The sequence below is a fragment of the Balaenoptera borealis genome, assembly GCF_965194805.1.
Source record: "Balaenoptera borealis genome assembly, chromosome: 1".
Classification (NCBI taxonomy): Eukaryota; Metazoa; Chordata; class Mammalia; order Artiodactyla; family Balaenopteridae; genus Balaenoptera; species Balaenoptera borealis.
In genome coordinates this window covers 84,419,420-84,441,278 of record NC_138860.1, presented here as the reverse complement: position 1 = coordinate 84,441,278, position 21,859 = coordinate 84,419,420, and the positions used below count along the sequence as shown (strand labels likewise).

The 21,859-nt window shown below is 45.6% G+C and overlaps 1 protein-coding gene and 2 pseudogenes across 3 annotated transcripts in view; all 3 read left to right on the top strand.

Annotated features, from left to right (window-relative positions):
- The window catches only part of LOC309607998 (late cornified envelope protein 2A-like), a 366,173-nt pseudogene that overhangs the window by 332,828 nt on the left and 11,486 nt on the right, over positions 1–21,859 (top strand). The gene's annotated exons all lie outside the window — the stretch shown is intronic.
- On the top strand, positions 12,805–14,948 carry LOC309608009 (late cornified envelope protein 3C-like). Its single transcript, XM_082347252.1, is given in 2 exon segments — positions 12,805–14,320; positions 14,322–14,948. Coding segments are annotated over 2 exon segments (381 nt in total). The 5' UTR covers positions 12,805–14,278; the 3' UTR covers positions 14,661–14,948.
- Positions 15,030–20,676, top strand: LOC309607946 (lactosylceramide 4-alpha-galactosyltransferase pseudogene; annotated as a pseudogene). The gene is made up of 2 exons (XR_014249626.1): positions 15,030–17,378; positions 18,794–20,676. The product of XR_014249626.1 is annotated as a lactosylceramide 4-alpha-galactosyltransferase pseudogene (transcript).

The window sequence follows — 21,859 nt, the reverse complement described above, 5'->3', positions numbered from 1 at the left end:
CTCCCAACAATGTCTCTTTCTTTTCATGACCTTAGATCTCAAACTCCTAGAAAATGAATCTCTTTGCCCTTAGGTAGCTTCCATATCCACCTATGGGTTTCCTATTCTGGTTTGGTTTTAAATTCTCCCTTGAATTATGAGACTTGAGAATTTTTTTTCTACTTGCTTGCAAGCATAGATACACATTAAAAGAATATTTATACTATTTTACCTAACATTTGAGATGGTTATAAGAAATATTGCCAGAACCGGTAGTTGGTTTTTTGAAAGTTCCAGGTTGTCTCAGCTGTGTTAAAGGAAATCAAGGTAAAGAATTTCTGCTCTTCTTAGGGTCAGGTATGCTCTGGGGACTGCTGTGGAGGGACCGGTAGTACTTGTTTCAAGAGAAACTCAAAGGGGAGTCAAACCTCAAGGACCAATTGTTGATTCTCATTCCATTACCAAGCAAGGCAGATTTCTTATACAACTACTAGATTCTAGACTTCTTGAGGACAGAGGTTGTATCTTACATGTCTTGGTGTTTCCCTGCCTGCTTAGCGCTATGATCGGTATATAGAAGTTGCTCAAAAACAACTGTTGATTGATTGTTGACAGGATGAGCTCTATAATTTACTCCTTGCTTTGTGCTTTGTATTAATCAGAAAATTACATCAAAGTGTGCTGCATTCTTAATATAAAGCAGCACATTAACCCTGAACTCCACCCAGGCCAGAAACATACGAAAAATGCCTGGGCTCATTTTTGACATTATATCCATTCCGTAACTAAATCACTATCAATAATAAAGTAGAAATTATTACTGTATTACCTGGCTAGTTAAAAGTATGTTTTTTTTAAAACTTAAGGGTTAATAGTCCAAAACTCACAATATTTTTAACATTTGAAAAGATTTTTAGAGACCGTGTAATAGAATCACTCATTCAATGCAGAAAAAAGTCCCTCTACAGTAACCTGGTTAATGCTTAAACATACTAGAAATAGTATGTTAACTCACTACCTCACAAGATAGTTTATTTCATTTTGAAAATTTTAATTTGTTAGATAATCTTTGTATTAAATTTTCAGTAATGTAACTTTTTTCTTATTATTTAATAATTCTCTTCATTGTAGAAAAATGTAAGTATAAATAAACAAAATAACTTATAATTCTGTCATCCACAGATAATCATTTCTACATCTGGTTGTGTATTTCCCCAGATCATTATCTATGCAAGCTTTTTTTCTTTTAACAAAGTGTATTCAGACTGTGAATGCTATTTTTCCATTTGAACTTTTCACCCAATAATATATTACAGCATTTTTTCATGAGAATGAACACTCATCCATAGCATACTTTTTAATACCAGAATAATTTTTCATTTTATGTATAGTCCCCCATTTATTTAACCAACTCCTTATTGCTGGGCATTATCTTGCCTCCAGTTTGTTGCTATAATTAAATATGCTGTAATGCACATAATTTATTCATTCAACAAATATTAAGCATCCTAACTCTGCCTAGCACTGTACTAGGTGCTGAGGATTCAGAATGGGGGTAAGTTCCTGCCCCCCATGATAATCTTTGAAGAGGGGAGTGAAAGATTTAAAATAAACAAACAGACCTCAAATAAGATACTCACAAGGAGACAATAAAACAAGGTAATGAGATAGAAAGTGATGGGGTTGAGTTTGTAATTTAGGCAGGGAAGATACACTGTGTGACGCAACCATGGGCTAAACCTTAGATGAACCTGTGGAAGTGGAATTGCTGCATTTGGCACTAAGCTATTCTCCCACCATGGTGTAGAGGGCCTGCTTCTTGGCATTCTTACCAATGCTGGCTCCTGTGCTGAGTATTACTGCTGCTCTTTGGCCCTCGGGGATCAGCTCAGGACCAGCCATCAGCTTTCTATTTGCCTCAGCAATAATGTTCCTCATGCACATAGAACTTCACACTTTACAAAGAACTTTCACATGCTAACCTAATATATTCATTATTTTGTTTTGTTTTTATTGTTTTTATTATGGAAAATTTCAAATCTGCATAAAATGAGATAGAATAGGATAATAAGCCCCTAATTACCCAGCACTCAGATTTTTAAAAAACATTTTGTAAATATTGTTTCAGCTACTCCCCCCACTCCCCCCTGCCCCTTCAGAAACTTTTTTTCCGGGATTATTTTAGGCAAAGCTAAGACATGACATATTTTCCTACCCATAAATACTGGAGTATGTATCTCGAAGACATAAGGACATTTTCTTTTCTTATACAACTTCAATGTCATTACTATTTGTGACAGAATTAACAAAATTTTAATATCATGCAACACCTAGCTCACATTCACATTTCCACAATTATCTAAAAAAATGTGGATTTTAAAGTTGATTTCTTGAATCAGGTTGCAAACAAGGTCCACATGTTTGGTTGATAGGTCTCTTAAATTTCTTCTCGTCTATAATAGTTCCCCTACTCTTCACATCATTTACTTTTAGAAGAAACAGATTATTCATCTTGAAGAATTTCTCATGTTTTGATTTCAACTGATTGCTTTTTTCTGGTATCATTTAACTTTTTTTGTGATGTCCCTATATTTCCAATATTTCTTATAAATTGACAATTAGATCAGAAGCTTAAATTAAAGTTTGTTTTCTTTTTAATTTATTTATTCATTCATTTATTCATTCATTCATTTATTTATGGCAAACATACATAAAATGTGACGTTATGTACTTCTTATTGCACAATACAAGAGGCGCACACTGTCTAGATGTTCTACTTTAGTGATATTGAGATTGATCTGTAGGTTCGGGTAATCTGTAGGATGTTAGCACCATCCATTCATTCCTTTTAAACTTCTCCATAAACCTTTCACCTAATGCTATAAACACATATTGATGATTATTCCTAGACCCATCATTTCTTTAGGGGTCAATAAATGGTGATTTTCTAATTCTATCATTCATTCTTCATTTATTAACTAAAATTGTTTATCAAGAAGAACATTCCTCAACAACTACATGGTAACCTGAAATACAGTTTAGGTAAGAAAGACAGAATAAATGCTAAATTCTTTCTCTTGCCAATTTTTAGAATAATAAGTTGGTGGCCTAGCGATTTCCAAAGATGACTTTTTTTTTTAAAGTATCATTATGGACCCATGGATTTCTCTTTTTTTTTTTCAAAGCTTTTTTTTTTTTTTTTAAATTTTTATTTATTTATATTTATTTTTGGCTGTGTTGGGTCTCCGCCTCTGTGCGAGGGCTTTCTCTAGTTGCGGCAAGCGGGGGCCACTCCTCACCGCGGTGCGCGGGCCTCCCACCATCACAGCCCCTCCCGCTGCGGGGCACAGGCCCCAGACGCGCAGGCTCAGCAATTGTGGCTCACGGGCCCAGTCACTCCGCGGCATGTGGGATCCTCCCAGACCAGGGCTCGAACCCGCGTCCCCTGCATTGGCAGGCAGACTCTCAACCGCCGCGCCACCAGGGAAGCCCTTCTCTATTTTTGATGTGCCTTGATCAGTTGCAATGATTATTCTTTTTTACTCTCAAATTGTTCCATTTTTTAGCTTCTTGTGTCATTTTGACACAACCCCAGTAGTCTACCACAGCTTCCTTGCTTTCTGGTATAGTAACATGTCCCAGGCTCATCTTGAGCATCACCTGCCTCAGATCTAGCCTCAGACATTTCTCCAAGAAGTCTCACTTTCTTTTAGTGGGAAATGGTATTTAGAGACCTTAAAATGGGTGGTATGGATGAAAAATACTGCTAAGGTTTTATTGTAGCTAGGTCTTTTTTAGCGGGCAACACTAGGAAATATATTTCTTTCAAGAAAAAAATCAAGAATAATGACATTTATATTCAAAATAACATTTTAGAATAACACTACTTTCATATTTACACTTGTATCTTTTTCCTCCTATGATGAAAATTTTGGTCTTTTTTGTTTTATCTTACAATATACCTATAATATTATTCAAATGATAATGCCAATATTACTACTAATGATAAGACCATTCAATGCTATGTAAGGTTTCTTTGAGATTCTTTTCATCCTCGGAATAGAGTTGTAGAGTCAAAATATTGTGTTTTAAAGCTACTTGAAATAATTCTCTTCTCAGTGTAGTTATCCCATCAACCTCATATACGATTAGACACATTTCTCGTAGTTTGTTTTCTCTGTTTTGATATTTTTAAGTTTAATACTTTTGTTTTTAATCATGAATTAAACATTTACATTGTTTTGAAGTCAAAGCTATAAAACAAGGTACATTCATCAAAGTCCAGCTTCCTTCCTTGCCCCATTTCTCTTTCCTATACATAATCATTTTTATCAGTTCTAGGTTTAGCCCACAGTTCCTTTAACTCTTAATCTTATTTTTAACACTTTTATGTTGGCACGAAACTGATTATTATTATCATCTCCATCACAAAGGAAGTAGCCCTGCCCATTTAAAACTAAGAGCACCAGAATCCAAATACTGTGCTCTTTCCCCATGCCCCACACTTCCCCTACAGACACCCTGAGGAAATTCATCAAGGCGATACGGCCATCTGGTCACCCTTAGGTTAGACATCCAAATTAACCAGGTTGCTTCAGTATTTCTCCTCCTACTCTAGAATTATGCAAAATAATCATGCCAGCTATTTTTGGACTCTAGGTGTTGCTTGGTGTCTGGAGCTAGAGAAACATGTGGGTAAATATGTGTGAATAAGCATCTGTGTATTTGTGTGTGTGTGTGTGTTTTTAGGGAAACAAATTATCCCCCAAAGCTGTCATTTTCTGTTAATATCTACTATGGTGACGTGGAATTGAGATACAATAATGGCATTATCCCTGGAAACCCCTTTCAGGAAAATGTGGGGACCATTTTACAAGAGGAAAGTAGTTTTGAAATTAATGAGGATGGCCATTCAGAAAACATGGCAGAGGCTGTGAAGTCCCAGTTTGTCCCCAAATGTAGTTTGGGTACATTTAACAGTAAAAACTCATAAAATCTTTCATGAGTTTAAAATGACTGTAGGTTTATTATTACTTTTTCTTTCTAATTCAATTTAATTTTAAGTTATATTGACAACTAGAAAGACAATAGGGCCTATAACTTCCCTAATGGGGTGAGTGTGCAAGTATGACAGAGTAAAAATCCTACTGTATTGTTGATCGCCAAAGGGGTCTCCCCTGCCCCCACCCCGCAGCCCTCGAGACCTGGGGAAGCCAGAGGAACAGAGGTAGTGCCGGGTGGGAGATGCCAGCAGCAGTCTTCTAAGGTGAACGTTCAAAGCCCACGGAAGCTTCTCCCCTGCTTTGTTCTGCTTCTTAAGGCACCGAGAGACAGATGGTTTTTGTAGAAAGGGGCCTGATGGAGGCTCAGAATAGAGCCAAAAAAAATGAGGTGGCTCTCCCAGCATCCCTTCTCTGCCTAGAAAAGATCCAAGGAAGCATCCCCATAACTATGAGTTTTTGTTTGTTTATTTGAAATAAGGTTTCAATGGCAGAGCATTTCGATGTCAAAGGTAGTGCACATGCATACAATGGCATTAAATTACTTATTTTGTAAACAACGACAAAAGTGATAAAATGTCAGTAGAGAGCAGTGAGAAGCAGCACCGCAAGTGGGGCGGGAAAAGTCAACTTTGAGATTAGGGCCAGCGCCACAGCCTTAATTTGCTGGAGTGGAGTAGGTCAATCTGGGCAGCTGCCAAATGTTTGGGGCGAGTTGCCGGACTCGGGTCCTCCTCCCAGGGCTCATGGCAGAACCTAGGGGAGGCTGCTCACCTGGGGACAGTCCCCTTTCTCTTTCCTTCTGGTTAAGGAGCTTTCCCCGTGCAGCAGTGGTCAGGGAGGCGGTCACCGACTCGGGGTGACCAGGGAGGAGCAGTGATATCTTGTTTCTTCATTGATAAAATGAGGGGGATGACTTTTCCAGCGCTGATGCCGTAGCCCTTTCTCCCCCTGGGCCCATCAGCATCAGGACCCTTAATTATTAAGAATTTCACCCTGCCTAATTACTCTCTTTTTAAAAAAAGTGATTTTATTATGATTAAAGTAATGCACATTTGCTAAACTTTTGAAAACTCTGGAAATGTGAAAAATTCACAGAAACATGTGAATACAAATTTGACAACACCTGCATACCATATATTCTGCTTTTTCACATTGCATTATGAGAATGTGCCCATCTTTAAAAGTGGTTTACATGGCAGAGCAATAGTTCATTCATTTTATGGATTCACAATATTTTCGTTAACTTTCCTCTATCGTTGGACATTGAAGCAAGTTCTATTTTATTGCTCCTCTAAAGAATGACACACACAGTCAAATTCTGTTGATTTAAATGGGGGCATTTTTCTAGAAATAGTTACTATTCTGTTAAATTCAATGACTTTTTAAGTTTTGGGGACACACGGTTAAATTGGCCATATCACTGCCACGTGTATGCCCATTCCTCACAACCTCAAGTGCCCAGAATCTGGTGATTACAGAAAGACAGGTAGAACATTTTTTGTTTGTTTATTAAGGAGGTTGAACATATTTTTGTGTTTATTGGCCATTTACAGTTCTCTCATGAATTGCTTTTGCCCTTTCTCAATTTTTCAAAATTGGGAATAATTTTTATTCCTTAATATGATAGGACTTTCTGCATTTGTGCTATTTGGTAATTACATAGCTCTAATAATATGTAATAATATTAATGCGGTTGAATAAACACCCTAAACAATTTTACTCTGTTTGTTGTTTCATTTTTTAAACTTTGTTAGGATAAACTTTTGCCCCCTGGGGCTGCAAATTGTGTGGTCAGCTGGGGCAGCTCCCCACCGATTTGGAAGATGTCTCTGGGGAGGGGCTGAGGAACACTCACTGCAGGTAGCCACTAGGTGGCTCTGGTCACTCTTGCAGCCCTCCGCCTGCAACCTTGCAGCCAGCTCATGTGGGTGGAGCTGCCCTTGTGGCTGATTCCCTTTCCCTGTTTTTAGCCACCGCCCTGATTGCTGTCTTTGACCCAGTCTGCCTTTTCCTGGTACTACGTGCCTCTGAACAGACCCCACCCTGTGCTTTGGGGCCGATGCGAGTCCTTTTGGGTGACTCTGGGGGCATACCTGGTACAGAGATTTCTGGGGTCTCAAAGCATAGATGCCTAGCAATCAACACACAGGGCTCCAGCCAGCCTGCTGCTGGTCCCCAACCTGGTCCATGCTGCTCTGGTCCTGTTAGAACAAGCAGCTCATCATCCTAAGTGCAAGCTGGTGTAAGGAGTGGGCAGGGCTGGGGTGGGCATTACAGAAATATAAGTTGGGGGAGGTGAACAGAGGTCTTAGGGCTCACTGTCTAGCAGAGGAGACAGATAGATGAGCAAACAATCACAGGTGCTATAGTGGGACTGCTGATTCTGACTGGACAGGGGACTGGGGATATGTAGAGGGTCAGAAAATAATGAGTTCATGAAGGAATTGACCTCTGGGTTGGGTCCAGCAGGATGGGCAAAATTTCCCCAGGCCAAGGGACACTCCAGACTAAGAAGTGTGTAGCACAAGCCAGGCACAAACCGTGGGATGGCTTCTAGGAAGCACAGATATTCCTAGGTAACCTGAGCACAGGTGAGGGAGTGGCCAGAAATGGGGCTAAAGAGCTAAAGAGTTAGGTAAGGCCAGAAGGGCTGGGCCTTGGATGGAGCACTGAGGACCTTGGCCTTATTGTATAGGAGGCAAACATCCTTTGGAGGGTTCAATCTGATTTCTTCCCTGGGACTGACACAGGCTGCTCTTACATAGGCAGAGTGACTCGTCTCTCCCTCCCTACCACCCCGCAACTTCCCAGACAATAGAAAGTGTAGTCAGCACAGAACTTGGCTTTGAATCACCTTTGGGGTAGTTGCTACAAAAGTGAGGACCTCCAGTAGGAAGACTGCCAGGCCTCCAGAGCACTTGCCATTTAGAACTCAGAGGAAGGAGAGGATCCAGCCTCCACCGTTCTCGCCCCCTAGATGCCCTCCCCTCCAAACCCAATCCATCAACAAGTCCTGTCCAATCCACTTCTTAAATAGTTCCTGAATTTGCTTGTGTCTCTCCATCTCCACTTTCCACTGCCCCATTCGGTCATAAGCATCTCCTTTAAGCTGTACTGTGGTAACCTTCTAATGCCCTCATGCTTCCATTCTTGTCCCCACCCCTTCCCATGGAAGCCAATTATTAAACAATAAAGAAAAGCATAGATGAGATTAGACTGCTTTAAAATACTCCATAGTATTTGGAATAAAACCCAAGCTCCTGACCTTGGCCTCCAGGACCTCTGTGATTGGTGCCCTGTCAGCCCTGCTCTCCCGTCCTGCCCTTCCCATTCCTCTCCATGCTCTCTGCACCGGCCCCCTTTCTCTTCTTGGAACATGATGAACCTGTTTCCATTTTATGGAATCTCATTGGAGGTTTTGATGAGAGATCTGACCTGAGCTACTGGAAGTCTTCTCTGCCTTTAGGCCAACGGGAAAGCAGAGAAGAGGGAGAGAGATGGGTTATGGCCATTGCCTGGCAAGACACGAGAAGGGCCTGAGCGAGGCTACTGGCCCTGGGGTTGAGGAGGAGGGAGCAGATGTGTGAACCCTCCTAGAGGCTGACTCCCTGATTCCCTAGGGCTTGGGGGTTGGCTAGATGTGAGGGATGGGGAACCCCAAAAATCTTTGGGGTTTCTGGGACTGGTAACTGAGACTTGGTGTCAATAACAGAACTTTGGAAATCAGGAGGAAGAGCTGGCATGGTGGGAGAAGATGAGAACTGAATTCCATTTACTGACCAATTGCTGATGTTTTATCAACAACAACAAGAATAATGATGATGATGATGATGATAATGATGACTACCATTTACTAAACACTTTCTACGTGTTAGACACTGTGCTTTTTGACACGTTTATCTCATTGTTTTTCACAGCCCTCACTCACTGTGAGGGAGGTGCTAAAAGTATCTTCCATTTAGAGATAAAGAACTAGAAGCTCAGAGAAGTTATACAACTTCTCCAGGCTCACACTTAAACAACAGCAGAATTGGGAATAAAATCTGGGTATATTTGACCCTAACGTTCTTAGAAAGTTTCCTTACCTCTACAGTGACTGTAACATTCTATACATTTGAAAATCTCATAAAATTTAAGGTTAACCTGTCTAAGGTTGCAATTGTTAGTGTCACCCTGAATAAACATCTCGTCCTGCATCCTTCAGCTCAGGGATGAAATAACACCACAGTACACTCTGGCACAAACCCGAGGCCCGAGGGTCACCCTTGATTGCTCCCTTTCCCTAACCTCTCAACGTCCGGTTGCCATTTCGGTCCCAAACGGCTCAGTCACTGAGGTGTGTGCCAGACACCTCTCGGCTCTCCTCCATCCCACTGCCTGTCCTCCGTTCTGTCCTGCACCCTCTCCCTCTGCCTTGGTACCCAGTGAAAAGACCCAGGAACTAAGAAGCAGTGAGGAAATTAAAGAAGTCCTTCAGTGACAAATTAAACGAGGATTCCTTGTAATAGAACCTGAGGTCAATAGGGGAACAAAGGCTCTTAGAGTAATAAGGTCAAAGTTGTAGGGCAGAGAGGTCAGAATCATATACAGGGACAACAGAAATTGGGGGAGTCCCTTCTATTTAACTTATTTTATTTTATTTTATTTATTTTTTATTTATTAATTAATTAATTTATTTATGGCTGTGTTGGGTCTTCGTTTCTGTGCGAGGGCTTTCTCTAGTTGTGGCAAGTGGGGACCACTCTTCATCGCGGTGCGCGGGCCTCTCATTATCGCGGCCTCTCTTGTGGCAGAGCACAGGCTCCAGACGCACAGGCTCAGTAGTTGTGGCTCACGGACCCAGTTGCTCTGCGGCACGTGGGATCTTCCCAGACCAGGACTCGAACCCGTGTCCCCTGCATTGGCAGGCAGATTCTCAATCACTGCGCCACCAGGGAAGCCCCCATAGAGGCCAGTCTGACAGCTCTCATCACCACACAGTCCACCCAGCTTGTCCTGTTCTGGTCCAGCTCACATCCTCAATGTCCACCCTCCCCACCATAGTCTGCTAGGAAAATCATCCTCTGTTCTGACATTTTTCATAAAATTCCTGGCTTTCTACTTTCATATGATGGTGCTAATAGGAGGGCTTCTTCTATAGTTTCTTAATATACATAGAGGAGACCTGGAAATCTTCCAGGGCTTTGTTTAGAAGTTACGGATATTTAGATGATATGGTTTTAGGGTTGGAGCTTGAATATTCTGTAATGACCTATATGGGAAAAGAATATGAAAAAGAATGGACATGGGTTTCCCTGGTGGCGCAGTGGTTGAGAATCTGCCTGCCAATGCAGGGGACACAGGTTCGAGTCCTGGTCTGGGAAGATCCCACATGCCGCGGAGCGACTAGGCCCGTGAGCCACAATTGCTGAGCCTGTGCGTCTGGAGCCTGTGCTCCGCAACAAGAGGGGCCGCGATAGTGAGAGGCCCGCGCACAGCAATGGAGAGTGGCCCCCACTTGCCGCAACTATTGAAAGCCCTCACACGGAAACGAAGATTCAACACAGCCAAAAATAAATAAATAAAAGATTTGAAGGGGAGCGAAACTGGAGGAATTCAGTAGTCTCTTCCCTCCCTAAAGAGAATTCAAAAATCACATTTGATTTAAAAAAAAAAAAAAAAAAAAAGAATGGACATATGTGTATGTATAACTGGATCACTTTGCTGTACACCTAAAACTAACACAGCATTGAAAATAGACTATACTCCAATATAAAATAAAAATTAAATTAAAAAAAATTTAAAAGTAAAACCAAAAAAAGAAAAAAATATATAATACTAAGAAAAATCACAAACCAACGTCATGTTAGAGCCTTAATCCATATGGAATGTTTTCAGTAGTTCCATATGAGGAAGTATTTTGCATCCCATAAATGCTAGACACCTTCTAAGAGGAAAATTGGTATGTGGATGAGAAGCCAGGAAATAATATCCTCACGTGAGAAGACAGGGTAGTATTTTTACACTCCCTTGACCCCTTTTCCCTAAAAGAAGCTGAGCCACTTGTCATGGAAGGTGCTTTCCCACAATCCTGTCCTCTCCTGGTCCCATCCCTGAGGCAAGGGAGAGCTTGGTCTTTGCTTCATATCTTATGTAAGATGATGAATTATATATTGATGAATTGAGATTTAACTCCCCAGAGTGCACTTTAAGGAAGATACATCAGAAATAAATTGTGTTGCCTCTGAGAGCTCCACACTGCAGGGTGCCAGGCTCTTGAGGATGGGCTGCTCCCAGCACTGGCCCTCACGGAGCAGACCTCATGGCCTCACAGCATCTTCTTCCATCATCAAGGACATCTGCTCGGTCTGCAGGCCTGTGGAGCAGCTGCTCTGTAAGAAATGTAAGAGGCTCTGAAGAAGGGTTTCCTCCCTGAGGTGGCTAAAAAATCATAGAGCAGCAACTCCAGGACTAAAGCAAAGGCCTGTAAGACATGGAACCAGGGATGTGGCCTGAAGGAAGCCAGACAGAAGTCCACTTGCATTTTAGGGAGGACGGAGAAATCTCCCCACTGAGAGCCACCCAGAAACTTTGGAACTTACCCAACCATTGAAATTAATATTACCCTTCAGCAGTTGTTGGCTAATAACTCGAGATTGTACCCATTTGGACCAAAAATAGCTTTTGTACTTGCTTCTGTTGACCCACAAGTCAAAGGGGAAAACTATTCACATTTTGCAGAGACCTGAACCCCAGACTGGTTTAGGCCTTATCCTTACACCCCTCCACAGCACCTGCAATCTCTCTTTAATGTACAGCACAGTTGTAAGTCATCACTGTGTTTCCCCTTTCTGCTAGACTGGCAGACCTGTGAGGGCAGGCTGTGTCTCCTTCGTAGCTATACCCCCAGCACTGTGCCCAGTGCCCAACCCACAGCTGAAACTCACTTAAAGTTTGTTGAATGTAGAAACCTGGGAATTAATGACTGAATGAGAAGAAATTCAGGAGGAACGAGGTCTGGCAATAGGAGGATCAGGTCTGTGGGATAAAAGAGAGTGGGTGATATTCCCCTCCCAGTCACACCCCAAGGTCAGGCTGGACCTTTGGAGGATCCCCAAGAGTGATGTGAACATCACTTCCATTAGGTTGATCTCTTCTCTCTGTATTATCATCCAAAGTAGGACACGACTGAGTAATTACACTGGGACATGTGTTGTAAACTAAGACTTCCCCGGTACACCAGGAGGGAGAGCAGCCTTAGTTTTGTGGCATTACTGAAGGTTTTCCCCGTCTGGCAAAGCTGATGAAAATAAATGTTTCTTGCTATTTTCTCCCTCTGCATCCTCACCATGGAGTCCAAGTGAAAAAATAATGTCTTTTTTCATCACTCATATTTTCCCTTGGCAATCCAGTATCTAGTTGTGGGACTCTCAATGATGTGAGGGGAATGGCTGCCAAACTGAAAGGAGGCTGGGACTGAAAGCATGGCCTCAGGGCTGTCAGGAACATCATTCTGGAAACAGGAGAATGTCAGTGAGGCCATGATTCCTTCCCCACTGTCCCCACCACCTCCATCCTGAACCAACACTCCCAAGGTCCACTTCACGGCAAGTCCTTCCTCCATAGGGTCTTGAAATACTGTGTAGGTTCCCTATGCTTTAGTGTGGGTGAGCGTTAGAGTGAAGTGAGAAAAATAAAATTATCTAAAGGCAGGAAGCCAGTCCTAGAGGTTTTCATGGTCATGAAAGAATAAGATACCTTTCCTCTACAAAAAGAGACTTCCTTCAAAATATCAATTAACTGTGTGCACTGCTTTATCACCTGCCTTTTACCAGTTAAAAATAGCCCATGAACATTTTTCTCAGTAAGAAAATATAGGCCCATGATATAATATTATTACCATAGCAAAAATTGTTTAAATTATATATGGATTATTAAAGTTTGTAGTCTTAATTATATATTTTTGACTCTAGTTAGATAGTATAATAGATTCGAATGTGCAAATAGTTTTGAGTTTAGATGACTGTGCTAAAAAATTTCTTTTCAGCCCAGGTCAATTTATTTATTTGTCCATAAACACCTAACTAGGTTCTGCTCCCATGCGTGAAAATGCATGCTGCTCCCTGGGTGCCACGAGGTCATCCGAGGGGCTCACTTCCCCTAGACAGGGTGCCAGCACCAGTCCTCATCCCTTGCCCGTATCTCATTGCAAGGAGTTCAGGGGGCAGTACTGGATTATGTCTGAAGGTCATAGTCACTGGGGCAGCCTGGAAACATGGTCCACATTTAATTATATTCATCACTTGGACTTTGTTCTATGATTGATTCATTTGTCTGTTTGTGTGTCTGTCTTGGTAGACTCATGAATGCAAGAACAGAATTCTTCCGTAGTTGTACCTGTTCCCAGGAAAGAATGTGAGTCACAATCTGAACCGAGGCAGGTGGGCTAAAACAACGAAGGAAGGAAGGTAGAGTGCCAGGCTCCCAACAGGCCCCAGGGGGAGGTGTGTGGACAGTCGTCATGCTTCCTGGTTGAACCTCCTTAGTTGGACTTTATGCAAGTGCCCAAGAAAAATGCTTGAGGTCTCGTCCAGGGAGTGTGCCAGACTGTCACGCTCCCCCTGGTTGTGAAATCAGCAGCATGCTCAAGTCATGTATCACACACCCAGCACAGGATAAAAGACTCCTGCCCTGGGGTCCCCATCCACAGCCTCCTCAGGAACAGCCTTCTCCTGCCTCCTCTGCATCTGGTGAGTGTCCAGCAGGGGATGCAACTCTAGCTGAGATGCTGGAAAGGAACCCTGAGATCATAGGAGAGGAGAGGAAAACAGAAGGGTCTGGAATGAAATCCCAGTAGTATGGCTGCAGAGAGGGTAGCCAGGAAGGGAAGTAAGGGCCAAGAAGGAGTCCCTTTGGGGCATGACAAGAATTCTGGGAACAGCAAAGGCCACAGGAACTCATGATCCTTCCCATGCTCTTTCTATTCATGTTCACACATGTTTCCTGTGACATTCATTTTTCAGAATACCTTCCTCAAATGGGTACATCCCTTGTGTATTTCCTTTGAGATACAAAAACCTGAATGCCCAGTTAGATGGGCAGCATGGGGCCCTGGGTGGAGAGCAACATAGGAGGCATCTTGCATCATCAGAGTAACCCCTCATCAGTTTCCCTCTTCCTCCTTCAGCCTTGGCTTAGGAAGCAGCTGGTCTTCCAAGTGAGGGATCAGGAAACCAAAAACGAGGAGACACTGAACTGTGGATTCCCAGCTGACAAGGTGCTTTTGTTTTGCCCGGGCTCACTGACCTCCTGCCGAGATGTCCTGCCAGCAGAACCAGCAGCAGTGCCAGTGCCCCCCGCAAGTGCCCCTCACCCGAGTGCCCCCCAAAGAGCCCAGCACAGTGTTTGCCTCCAGCCTCCTCCTCAGGCTGCGCTCCCAGCTCTGAGGGCGGCTGCTGCCTGGGCCACCACAGGCACTGCAGGTCCCGCCAATGCTGGCGCCAGAGCTCCGACCCCTGCGATGGTGACGGGGGTCTGCAGTCTGGGGGCTCTAGGGGCCACTGCTCCCCTGGGCCCCTGATGCTCAGACATGCAATTTTAGAGCAAAAAAGAATCCAAAGGGCCAAGGAAAAACCTCAGCTTGATGCATCCTTTCTTGGACACCCTAATCTTCCTTTTCCTAATCTTCCTTTCAGCTGAGCAGTTGAAATGTTCACAGGGGCAGGGTGAGCTCTCCCCAAGAAGGCTCTACAGGTGTATTTCCCAGGAGTCCGTGGGCTCCCCTGCTCTGTGCCCACAATGTTCTCACCTGTGTCTGACCATATAGAGAAATAAAGCCTCTTCTCACACCACCTTCCCCTTACTTGTCCATTGTCTGCTCCACACAAACTGCCCAGTGGGCCACTCCCTCAGCTCCTGAAGGTCCGGCCTGCCATCACCAGGGAATGATCCTGGTGTGGGGCTGGCACATTAAAGGGTCTGCTTTTTCTCACATGGGGGCGAGGCCCCGTGGGAGCTTTGAGGGTGGGAGGGTGGGAGAAGGGGAGGCGTAGAGAGTGGCCACTGAGCACACTCTCAGCAAAAGGCCACGTGTAACATGCTGGGGGAGAAACGGATGGTCCTCAGAATCCCCGTCTCTGTTGAGGCTGGTGTGAAGGATCAGACACTGAGGAGAACGAGACCAAAGAGGATGGAGGGCTTGGAGGCAGAGAGATAGATCTGGTGGAAGGAGAGCAAGTCAATCTGAAAACAATGGACTTGAGAGAGAGGTGAGCTGCAAGGTCAGTGAATTCTGAAGAAACAAGAAGTGAGGGTTTTCCCTGAAAGAATGCATGGGGCATTCAGCAAATGAGAGGCTCTGGGCTTTGAGAAAACGGAGAAAAAAGAGGCCATGCGAAGTGCCTCAGAGGGTTACAGATTGGATACCTGTACATTTCTTTCAAGAGATCTGAGATAGAATGGAACTCATTTTCATTGCTTTTTGGCTATTGACTCCTGTTGTTCAAATTCAACAGCAATAAAGAGACATAGTCGTGTTATAGTGACATTCACTCGGCTGGAGTTGATGCTGGCTATCAGCTGGTTGCTCTCCTCCTGGCCTCTCTAGCCTGATGGTCTCAGGGTGGTTCCTGAGACTCCTTACATGGTACCTGGCTCCCCTCACCACCCCACCCAGAGAGAGCATCCCAAGAGGACCAGGTGGAATGTGCATGACCCTTAATGGTCCAGCCTCAGAAGTCACACAACATCACTTCTACCATATTCTGTGGGTTAGAGCTGTCACAAGCCTGCCTAGATTCAAGAGGAGGGGACGTAGACTTCATTCCTCAATGAGAAGAGAGTCAAAGAATTTTGAGCTATGTTTTAAAACCATCTCAGTGGGCATATTGACCACTATCCTCACTTCTTTCCAGCTCGCACTACCTATTCCTGAAACCTCAGTATAAATTTTGAAAAGGCTCAAATATTGGTCATGGTTGCAAAATATTCAAGCTTTGAAGAGAATGGCTGCTCCTATAGCCTTCATGTAACTAGAATGTTCAGAATCATTATTGCAACAATAATGTCCTAATAAAGACATCAAAGTTTTTTTTTTACATATGTCATATTAAATCATTACTTCATTCTACAAAATTAAAATAAAATACAATGGAAAAATATTATGCAGCTAATATATATCTACCAAAACACTGGTGAAATGAAATCAGTCATCACTATTATCAATCACATCATTATTATTTCCATTAGTTATCATTCAGATCTTATCTCCCACTTCCCCCAAAGCTCTCTGGTCAACGTGACATGAGCATCTCCATCTCTGAACCATTCCTATCACTTTCTGATCAATAGCATAGGCAAATCAACAATGTCCTTAGATGTGCATGTCTTGTCACTTCAGCAGGTGTAGACTGCTCATCTCTGGCTCTGCTTTGAATTCTAACATCTGTGGTTTGTTCTGCCTTTATTATTTTTCAGTTTTTTTCTTAGATGCCTTTAGCTTTAACTTGCTAAAGCAGCGGATGGGAGTGGCTGGATAAGAATATTGACTATCTATGGGCATTTTAAATGTCTTTAGATATAGAAGCAGGAAATTACTTTGGACCAAAATCTCCACTGAGAAAAACTGCAAAAGCTAGGTAATACATAATAAAATATCTGTCTGAATGTGTCATAAATCTGCCAATTCAGTGACGATTGTGGGCCAAGTTCTAAGAGAGGAGAGAAGCTGAGAAATTAGCCTAGCATTTAACACAGCTTTTCCTTTGATGCATTTGCTATTCTGAAAAGCCATCGCTAGGAGGTTGAAAATCTGAGCATATCTCTCATAAAATTCATGGGCAGTAAGCGAGGCGGGGGCAGAATTGGAACTCAGTTCTGTCAAGGATGAGGAGCTCTGGTAAATACATCAAGCTTTAAACCAGGAATAAGGAGAACCAAAATAGGTCAGCCTGCAAAGAGATGGAAGCCAAGCTTTGAATGATCTCAGTTCCTGGTCAGAATAATATCATCCATGATTGCCAGTGTTCCTGGCCTAGGTGCTTGCTCAAAGTAAAAGAAAATCCACATTCGGAGACTTAAATTACCTCTATAGAATTTTCACACAGATCTCTACAATCAATTCAAAAATAACCAAACGTATGAGGAATAAAACACTTGACTGGAGGGGACAGGAAGCAGATGACAACAGGCAAGGGGGCCTAGGAAGGGAAGGATCTGAAAAAACAAGTGGAGGTGACTCTTTGGAGAAACCTGGTTGAAGGCAGGAGAGAACTGGAGATGGATTTGCAGGCATGGAGAGGGTGTGGAAAGACCGAGTTCTTGTTGGCAGAGGAGGTTGGCTGCTGAGCCAGGGCGTGTCTTCAGAGGCCTGCCAGGCTGCCTGGATCCCCACCTCGCCACCATGGGCCGGCCAGGCTGGTCAGTTTCAAACCCATGACGTGGTCACGGTTCCCTGCCTCAGCCTTGGGGAGCAAGTCGCGGGCTCCTGGCACCACCCTCAGGCCACAAGACCCCTCTGTCCTGGGAGGGGTTGACTCTGGCCCCCCTTGGCCCCCAGGCTGCACCCAGTCCCCCACCGCTTTGCACCCAAGCTTCCTGGCCTTAAAGGGGAAACTATGCAGCTGTCCCCTGGGGTTACAGTAAATGGTGGCCGGGACTCTCTTAATAGTGAGCACTGTCCAGGTCAGTGTGTACCAAGTCCCCAGGTGCCAGGCACATTCATGGTTGCAAGCTCTGTCTGCCAGGCAGGATGGCACAGTGGAGAGAACACAGACTTTGGAGCCAGGTGGCCTGGGTTCAAACCCCGCCCTGCCACTTGCTGGCCAGAGGAGTCTGCATGAGTTACCGGACTTCCGTGCCTCAGTTTCCTCACCACAGGGCGGCCGCGAGGGTTTAATGAGTTAATATGTGGGAAATGCTGAGAAGGTTGCCTGACATGTGCGTGGTGGACAGTCAGTATTCACTGAATGAATGAATATAACCCTTGCTCCAGTATTACCGTCTTGCTGCTGGTTCAGGCAGACCTGGGGCCCCTCATGTCCCAGGCATTCACACAGTCCCACCGCAAGCCTCTCTTGTTCCTCCCAACCTCCTGCAAGGCACCCAAGAATGTTCCTGCTGCTGGCCAGCAGCAGCCTGGGCATCAGGAGAGAATGAGAGTCCAAGGGCAACAGTACTAGTCAAGTCACAGACTATATATAGCACAACCTCCCTGTCGCTTTCCCTCCAGGCAGGGGCTGGGGAAGCCAGGGGCCCAGGAGACCCCGTCATGTCTTGCCCAAGGGCTTCGGGACCCGGCCAGCATGCCCACGTGCCTAGAGTCCACCCGTCCTGCTCCTGAGTGAGCTTGGCTGCCAGCACCCAGGCCCCCCAGAGCCCCAGGCCTCCTGCTAAAAGTCCCTGTGGCTGCTAGCAGTTCTTCCTCTTGGACCAGCTCCAGGCCCGGCTGGTGGAACTGAATGGGACCGAGAGGTGCATGCATTGGGCCTCAGATCATAGGCTGCCAGCCTGGTAGTTCAAAGGGGACAGGCCTTGCCAGGCAGAGAGGCCAGACCCTGCCCTGGGCCCATGTTGGCCGCATGTCGTAGGTGGTGCTGGCCCAGCCCTTGGGGAGCTCACAGGTATGTCACAGAGTGAAAGGGACCCTGCTCAGATCTCAGTCCATGGCCCGCTGCCCCCATTTTACAGATGAGGACGGAGATGGGGCTCTGACCACTTGGCAGGCCCGTGGGCTCTGGAAGCCGGCGTCGGCTGTGGCTGGTGTTTGTAGGAAGTGTCTTTCTTGGGTCAGGGATGCCAGCAGCCTGCCTGAATGCGGTGCTCGTCTCTTACAGACCAGCCAGTTCCTGCTGGAGGCTCCTGATATCATCTGGGGAGATGACGTCCAGGCCCCCCAACTGCCTGCTGCGGCTGCTCCGGGGTGCCCCGAGGCAGCGGATCTGCACCCTGTTCATCATCGGCTTCAAGTTCACGTTTTTGGTCTCCGTCATGGTCTACTGGCACATTGTGGGAGAGCCCAGGGGCCAAGGACAGTTCTCTAACCTGCCTGCTGACATACCCTGCCCGCGCTTGGTCTCCCACACACTGTCCTCCGGCACCCCACCTCCCGGCAACATCTTCTTCCTGGAGACTTCTGACCGGACGGACCCCAACTTCCTGTTCATGTGCTCAGTGGAGTCAGCAGCCAGGGCCCAGCCTGAGTCCCGGGTGGCGGTCCTGATGAAGGGGCTGCCCGGCGGGAACGCCTCCCTGTCCCAGCACCTGGGCCTCTCGCTTCTGGGCTGCTTCCCCAACGTCCAGATGCTCCCGCTGGACCTGCAGGAGCTGTTTCGGGACACGCCCCTGGCAGCCTGGTACGCGGCCCTGCAGCGGCGGTGGGAGCCCTACGTGCTGCCGGTGCTCTCCGATGCCTCCAGGACTGCGCTCATGTGGAAGTTCGGAGGCATCTACGTGGACACGGACTTCATCGTCCTCAAGAGCCTGGGGAACCTGACCAACGCGCTGGGCACCCAGTCCCACTATGTCCTCAACGGTGCCTTCCTGGCCTTCGAGCGCCACCACGAGTTCATGGCGCTGTGCATGCGTGACTTCGTGGCCCACTACAACGGCTGGATCTGGGGCCACCAGGGCCCGCAGCTGCTCACACGGGTCTTCAAGAAGTGGTGCTCCATCCACAGCCTGGGCGAGAGCCACGCCTACCGCGGCGTCACCACCCTGCCCTACGAGGCGTTCTACCCCATCCCCTGGCAGAACTGGAAGAAGTACTTCGAAGACGTCAGCCTCGAGGAGCTGTCCTGGCTGTTCAACGCCACCTACGCTGTCATGTGTGGAACAAGAAGAGCCAGGGCACGCGCTTCAAGGCCACGTCCAGGGCACTGCTGGCCCAGCTCCACGCCCGCTACTGCCCCATGAAGCACAAGGCCATGAAGCTTTACTTGTGAGGGACCTGCCTGGCTCCCTCCGTGCACCCAGCGTCCTGAAGGAAAGGGCTCGGCCACCCTTCCTGGGGAGACCTGAGCTGCTGCAGCCCGAGATCTGGGGCAGGCAGCGGGGAGGACGGGGAACTGTCGGCCCAAGAGCTGCTACCAGAAGGCATGCTGCGGGCCCCGGGACCTGCTCCCTTCAAGCTAGCGGGAGGCTGGTGGGCCTGGTCGCCTCTACCCCCTAAGCCAGTGCACTGTCACAGGGTAGAGGCGACCAGTGGTGGGGGAAGTGTGCCCAGCCAGAATCAGCTGGAGTGCACCGGGTGAGCATCCTGGGTCTTGTAGACAACAGGCAAGCCCGGCAAGTATGAAAGCATCTTCCAGGGCAGCGCGGGAAGCAGGCAGGCTGGGGCTGAAGTGCCCACGAGGGGAGCATGGAGAAGCCCAAGGAAAGAGGGTAGGAAGGAGGGAGAGGAGGCCGCTTGTGGGGTAGCCGGGATGCACACCCAGCTTCGTGAGCCCAAGGGGTGGGGTGCTTCTGGGGTTTGGGTTTCTTTTTCAGGGGGGCCGAGGCCGGCAGAGCTGGCCTGCCTGCCCACCTCATCCTTCTTTCCAGAAATGTTGCAGGAGTGACATGTGCCAGCTGCCCACTCATGGGCAGGGGCCCTGGAGTTCTTGTGGCTCAGGAAAAGCATTTGAAAGGAAACACCTATCTACCCTACCTGCAATAAACACAATAAAAGTGAGAATAATAAATACAATAAAGGTGAGTCACCAAAAAAAAAAAAAAAAAAACACTTGACTGAAAAAACCAAGAGAAAAACAGACAATGAAGATAGAGCACAGGAAATCTAGTTAATCTAGTTATTAGGAAGAGACTTGAAAATATCAATGATGTGTATGCTCAAGAAATTAAAAGGCAAGGTGGAGAACTTGGGTATAAATTAGAAAAGCAACAAAATGAAAGACTAGAACTGAAAACTAAACTGAAATTAAGAACTCAGTAGAGAGGTTAAATAACAGACTGAACACAACAGAGGAGATAATTGGACAACTATTAAATGGGACAGAAGAAAATATTGAAGCATGGGAAGGCAAACAGTTGGAAAATACAGGAAAGCACATAAGAGATATATGACTATAGTGAAAAGCTTTAATACATGGGTAATTGCACTGGGAGATCCAGAAGAGAGAAAAAAAAGAAGCAGATATGAAGAGATAATGCCTCAGAATTTTGTCAAAGTGACAAAAGGCACCAAGCCACAGGATTATGAATCCCAAGTACAATAAGTGCCAAGAAAACAAATCCTAGGAACATCCTATTAAAATGGAGACAAACAAAATAAATGAAAACTTAAAATCAGCCAGAGAAAAAAGACCTTCAAAGGACCAAAAATTCATACTGACACCTGACTTCTTTACAGAAATAATGGAAGTCAGATTAAAATATTAATAACATCTTTCAAAGTACCCAAAGAAAATAGCTGCGAACTTACAATTATTTATTGAGCAGTTATCTATCACCAAAATAATGCTGAATAACAACCACAATCCTGGGCTTCCCTGGTGGCACAGTGGTTGAGAATCTGCCTGCCAATGCAGGGGACACGGGTTCGAGCACTGGTCTGGGAAGATCCCACATGCTGCGGAGCAACTGGGCCCGTGAGACACAATTACTGAGCCTGCGCGTCTGGAGCCTGTGCTCCGCAACAAGAGAGGCCGCGATAGTGAGAGGCCCGCGCACTGTGATGAAGAGTGGCCCCCGCTTGCTGCAACTAGAGAAAGCCCTCGCACAGAAACGAAGACCCAACACAGCCATAAATAAATAACAAACGAACAAACAAACAAACAAACAAAAAACAACCACAATCCTCAGTGGCATAGGACAAGTACTTCTTGGCTACCCATCCAGACTGACTAGGCAGTTTGCTAGACTTGCTCACGTGTCTGGGAGTCGGATCCTGGCAGATCTAGGTT